Source organism: Scyliorhinus canicula, chromosome 13, assembly GCF_902713615.1.
Source record: "Scyliorhinus canicula chromosome 13, sScyCan1.1, whole genome shotgun sequence".
NCBI lineage: Eukaryota > Metazoa > Chordata > Chondrichthyes > Carcharhiniformes > Scyliorhinidae > Scyliorhinus > Scyliorhinus canicula.
Genome location: NC_052158.1, coordinates 5,821,701 through 5,827,950, shown reverse-complemented (window position 1 = coordinate 5,827,950; position 6,250 = coordinate 5,821,701). Strand labels below are relative to the sequence as shown.

At 45.9% G+C, this 6,250-nt stretch overlaps 1 protein-coding gene across 1 annotated transcript; it reads left to right on the top strand.

The window, feature by feature from the left end:
- Positions 1–464: 464 nt before the first annotated feature.
- LOC119976436 (non-histone chromosomal protein HMG-14A-like) lies at positions 465–789 on the top strand (the record flags this gene model as incomplete). Its single annotated transcript, XM_038816970.1, has 2 exons — positions 465–612; positions 644–789. Coding segments are annotated over 2 exons (294 nt in total), but the record flags the coding sequence as incomplete, so codon positions are not given.
- Between the last annotated feature and the right edge of the window lie 5,461 nt (positions 790–6,250).

The window sequence follows — 6,250 nt, the reverse complement described above, 5'->3', positions numbered from 1 at the left end:
CTTGTCAAACAGGATTTCCCTTTCACAAAGCTGTTTTGGGTGTTCGATTTAGTTTTCCAATTTGCCGGGACCTTCCCAGAATCTATGGAATTTTGGAAGATGACGCATCCACTATCTCTGCATCCCACTTCTTTCAAACCCCTTGCGTAGATTGCGTGTTCATGGGTCTATTGTGATGACCTGCATGCAGGACGTGATGTGCCAGTCGCGCAGGAGTTCTCCCCGTCACGGCCACATGCTCAGCATGTACAAGCTGCTGAAGGACACTAAAGTAAACCATTTAAGTTGTGGGGTCTCTGTTATCATCTCGGCTGTGAGTGGCCATTGGTGTGTGTTAAAGAGGGGGGCAAGGATAAGGGGGGAAGAAACACCCCGTGGTTTTAAAAATATTTATATTGAATAAACCACTCCTCGGGGCCGTTCCCCCCTCCCTGCCTTTCTGTTATTTTATTACCCTCCCCTTCATTGTTTTAATCAATCGAGTCACCGTGTCATTCAAGAGAAAGCTTATTGGGGGGCAAAGAGAGGAGCCAAAAAGGAGATCACCCAGATTGTCAGCGAAAACCTCACTTCCAAAAGCAGAGCCAAAACAAAAGAAGGAAAAAAGGAAAGGTTGACAATGACAAGAAGGAGGACAAGAAAGTGCCACAAAAGGAAAAAAAAGGAGCAAAAGGCAAAGAAGAGCAAGAGGATGCAAAGGAAGGAACTCCCTCTGAGAATGGAGAAGGCAAAAATGGTGAGGCACAGTCTAATGAAAGCTGTGAAGAAAAAGAAGCCAAGTCAGAGTAAAGGCATCTTCCCGTCACCTCCATCAATGGCATCCATACCTCCATACTGTATTGCTAACATGAATATTTTTATCAACTATTTGATAAATACAAGGTTCTTTTAGCATGAATTTAATTGTGGAAACACCCACATCTCAAGATTATGTGGGGGTACACAAACCCTAAGGAATCATTGTTTTATAATTGTGATTGTCGGAGTTAGTGCGATACGTGGGATAAGTAAAATGGTGGTAGTTATTGACTTCTGTCAATGTTTGTTTTGTGTCATACTTAGAAAGGTCTGATTTTAATTCACCAGGTATTTGTGGTGTTAGGCTACTGCACGTGGGGAAGAGTACGGATAAAGTTGTTTGTGTCAAAACATTCCAGTGGTTTTGTGGGTTAGTTTTGTAACCAGGTAAAATATTTTGGTGAAAAAAAAAATAACAATGTGGGGCCTGGAAATCTAATGTGAAAAATATTTTAATTTTAAATTTGTCATTTTTGTAAAGAAAAACCTTTGCAATCCTGTAAAACTAGTTTCTAATGGAAATCAACATCTCTTTTAAAAGAGCAGGTGACTGTATGTACCCACTTTCTGTCAGAATTTTTGCTGGATGATTGACCTCAATGTTATCATCTCCATGCAACCCAGCAACTTTGCACCTCGAATGCAGACCATCGGGTCAGGGGGCCTGTTAGCCTTTAGCACAATTGGTTTCCCCAATCATTTTCCTCTGGCGATTATGATTGTTTGAAATTCCTCCATCTCAATTACATCTTGATTTTCGGCAATTCCTGGGACGCATTTTGAAGAAAGATACAAAAGAGATGCTCAAAATTTCTGCCATTACATTGTATCCCGCTGTTAATTCCTCCACCGGGCAGCAAGGTGGCGCAGTGGATTAGCCTTGCTGTCCCACGGCGCCGAGGTCCCAGGATCGATACTGGCTCTGGGTCACTGCCCGTGTAGAGTTTGCACATTCTCCCCGTGTTTGCGTGGGTTTCGCCCTCACAACCCAAAGATGTGCAGGCTAGGTGGATTGGTCACGCTAAGTAGCCCCTTAATTGGAAAAAATGAATTGGGGACTCTAAATTTTTTTTTTTCTAAATTAATTCCTCAGTCAGCCTCTCAGGCACCAATGCTTTATCTACTCTCTTATTTTTTATATACTCGACAGAAGCTGTTACTGTCTGCCTTTAGATTATCTGTTAGTTTTCTCTCATACTCGAATTTCTCCCTCAATTATTAATTTACTCATCCTTCAGTGTTGGAATGGTCCCAATCTTCTGGCCGACCACTAATCGTTGGAGCAATGCCCATCTTTTCTTCCAATTTGATACCATCCTTAATTTGCTTCATTAGCCACGGATGGTTCATCCTTCACAGGGAGGCCAGAAGTTTCACACCCCCCCCTCCCCAAGGAGCTTTTCCCACGGGGAAACGCAGCAGGCCATTGGCTGCGAGTGGGATCCTCCAGTCCGACCAAAGTCTGTGGCGTTTTCACAGAATCACAGATTACTACAGTGCAGAAGAGACCCTTCGACCCATCGAGTCAGCACTGATGCATGAAAGGCCCTGACCTGCTCACCTAATCTTGACGTGCCAAGTGCTCATCCAGGTAGTTTTTAAAGGATGTGAGGCAACCCGCCCCTACCACCCTCCCTGGCAGGTGCATTCCAGACCGTCACCTCCCTCTGGGTAAAATGTTTTTCCTCAAATCCCCCCCGAACCTCCTGTCCCTCACCTTGACCTTGTGTCCCCTCACAATTGACCCTTCAATTAAGGAGAGCAGCTGCTCCCTGTCCACCCTGTCCATGACCCTCACAATCTTGAGCACCTCGATCAGGTCGCCCCTCAGTCTTCTCTCCTCCAGCGAAACAACCCAAGCCTATCCAACCTCTCTTCATAACTGAAATGTTCCATCAACAACATCCTGGTGAATCTCCTCTGCACCCCCTCCAGTGCAATCACATCCTTCCTGTAATGTGGTGACAAGAATTGCACACAGTACTCCAGCTGTGACCTCACAGTTCTATACAACTCCAACATGACCTCCCTGATTTTGTAATCAATGCCCCGGTTGATAAAGGCAAGCGTCCCATATGCCTTTTTCACCACCCTATTAACCTGCCCTCTGCCTTCAGAGATCTGTCGACAAACACCACCAAGGCACCTTTGATCTTCGGAACTTCCCAGTGTCAGACCTTTCACAGTATAGCTCCTTGTCAAATTACTCCTTCCAACCTCACATTTTTCAGGGTTAAATTCCAGCTGCCAGTTTTCTGCCCGTTTGACCACCCTGTCTGTAGCTTCCTGTAACCTAAGACACGCAAAGTCACTGTTATCTACCCTGACCAATCTTTGTGTCTTCCGCAAACTTACTGATCCTGCCCCCCACGTACTCATCCATGTTGTTTATATCAATGGCAAATGATATAGGACCCAGCACTAGTCATTGACTTCCAGTCACAAAAGCAGTCATCTATCATCACCTTCTGTCTCCTACCGTTAAACCAATTATGAATCTACCTTATCAAATCACCCTGTATCCCATGTGCATTTGCCTTCCTGATAAGTCTCCGGTGTGGGACTCTGTCAAAGGCTTTTCTCTCCCCACAATCCAAAACCTTTTTTTGCAATTTGCCCATAACAAATTTAAATTGTACCATGTTGTGGTCGCTATCACCAAAATGCTCCCCCACCAACACACATGCCTGGCTTCATTCCCCGGAATTAGGTCCAGCCCTGCACCATCCCTTGTTGGACCCTCTACACATTGAGCCAAAAGGTTCTCCTGTGTACATTTTAAGAACTCTACTCCATCTAAGCCCTTAACATGATTGACTAACCCAATTAATTTTGGGGAAGTTGAAATCACCTAATATAATTCCCCTCTTATTATTTTTATGCCCTTCCGCGAATTGCGCACATATTTGCTCAATTTCCCGCTGACTATCTGGGGGTCTGTAATAAACACCTCGCAATGTGGCTGTCTCTTTTTTATTCCTAAGCTCTACCCACAAAGCTTCATTTGATGCCCCCTCCAAGATATCATCTTTCCGTACTGCAGTAACTGCAAGGCTCCCCCTCATTGCTACAGATAAAACTACGGCGTAGAGCTTAACATGAGCAAATAATGTCTTCCACTTGGGCCATGTGAAAGGATAAATTTAAATGGTGAGCACATAATAAGAACTGAAGAGGATTAGCCATTGGAGAACCTGTGTACAAAGAACAAAGAACAAAGAACAAAACAGCACAGGAACAGGCCCTTCGGCCCTCCAAGCCTGAGTCGACCATGGTACCTGTCAAAACTAAATTCTTATGCACTTACGCAGTCCGTATCCTTCCATTGCCACCCTATTCATATATTTGTCTAGATGCCCTGAAATACTGCTATCGTACCTGCTCCCCACCTCCCCAGGCAGCGCGTTCCATATATTTACCACCCTCTGAATAAAAAACCTGCCTGGCACATCTGTTCTAAACTCTTCCCCATACACTTTGAACCTATGTCCCCTAATACTTGACTCTCCCACCCCAGAAAAGAGCATCTGACTATCCACTCTGTCCATGCCACTCATAATCTTATAGACCTCTTATCAGGTCACCTCTCAACCTCCATCGTTCCAGTGAAAACAGACCGAGTTTATCTAACCTCTCCTCATAGCTAATGCCCTCCACACCAGGCAACGTCCTGGTAAATCTCTTCTGCACCCCCTCTAAAGCCTCCACATCCTTCTGGTAGTGTGTTGACCAGAATTGTGCGCAATATTCCAAATGTGGCCGAATTAAGGTCCTGTACAGCTGCAACATGACTTGCTGGTTTAGCTCACTAGGGGCTGGTTTAGCTCACTGGGCTAAATCGCTGGCTTTTAAAGCAGACCAAGCAGGCCAGCAGCATGGTTCGATTCCCGTACCAGCCTCCCCGGACAGGCGCCGGAATGTGGCGACTAGGGGCTTTTCACAGTAACTTCATTGAAGCCTACTCATGACAATAAGCGATTTTCATTTCATTTTATTCAATGCCCCGACCGATGAAGGCCAGCATGCTGTATGGCTTCTTGACCACCTTATCCACATGCGTTGCCACTTTCAGTGATCGGTGGACATGTACACCCAGATCTCTTTGCCTAGTACTTGCAAGAGGTCTACTATTTATTGTGTAATTCCTACATGCATTGGAGCTTCCAAAGAGCATTACCTCACACTTGTCCGGATTAAACTCCATCTGCCATTTCTCCACCCAAGCCTCCAACCAGTTTATATCCTGCTGTATCCTCTGACAATCCTCTTCACTTTCCGCAACCCCACCAATTTTTGTGTCGTCTGCGAACTTACTCATCAGACCAGCTACATTTTCTTCCAAATCATTTATATACACCTGAACAACGAAGGCCCCAGAACTGATCCCTGTGGAACGCTGTGAGTCACAGCCTTCCATTCAGAAAAGCAAATCATTTATAAAAATCAGAACTTACTGGAAACACTCACCAGGTCAGGGCAGCATCTATGGAGTGAGAGGGAAGGTTAACATTCAGCGTAATGACTTTTCACCGGCTCTTGTACACAGATAATTTGTTCAGTCCAATTGAATCAGAGGCGTTCATGCTTTGTTTAATAGAAGCAAAGCTTTATTTGAGGCAGCGCAGAAAGATGACAGCAAAGCAGCAACATGTCACAGCAGTAAGGGGGCATTGTCCTACGGGGCCTCACGGTAGCATGGTGGTTAGCATCAATGCTTCACAGCTCCAGGGTCCCAGGTTCGATTCCCGGCTGGGTCACTGTCTGTGTGGAGTCTGCACGTCCTCCCTGTGTGTGCGTGGGTTTCCTCCGGGTGCTCCGGTTTCCTCCCACAGTCCAAAGATGTGCGGGTTAGGTGGATTGGCCATGCTAAATTGCCCGTAGTGTAAGGTTAATGGGGGGATTGTTGGGTTACGGGTATGTGGGTTTAAGTAGGGTGATCATTGCTCGGCACAACATCAAGGGCCTGTTCTGTGCTGTACTGTTCTATGTTCTATGTCCTATCCCTTCCTTAAGGCAGACTAACCTAACAGGACACAGTGATCGCGATGATTCTCTCTAACCTGGGAAATACCCCAACCAAGGCTCCTTTTGTGGAGGATTCGCTGCAGCTCTCCCCCAAGGTTCCTGTTCTCTATTTATAAATCCTCAATGTCACATGATTGCCAGTGTGTCTCAGAAGTTATGTTCCCTGTCCTTTCCCACACTCTGATTATGAGAAAGTGTTAACGCAGATCTTTATTTTCCTACGGGGCAGCACAGTAGCTAGCACTGTGGGCTTCAGAGTACCAGGGTCCCAGGTTCGATTCCCTGCTGGGACACTGTCTGGATGGAGTCTGCACGTTCTCCCCGTGTGTGCTTGAGTTTCCTCCGGGTGCTCCGGTTTCCTGCCGCAAGTCCCGATAGACGTGCAGGTTAGGTGGATTGGCCATGATAAATTGCCCTTAGTGTCCAA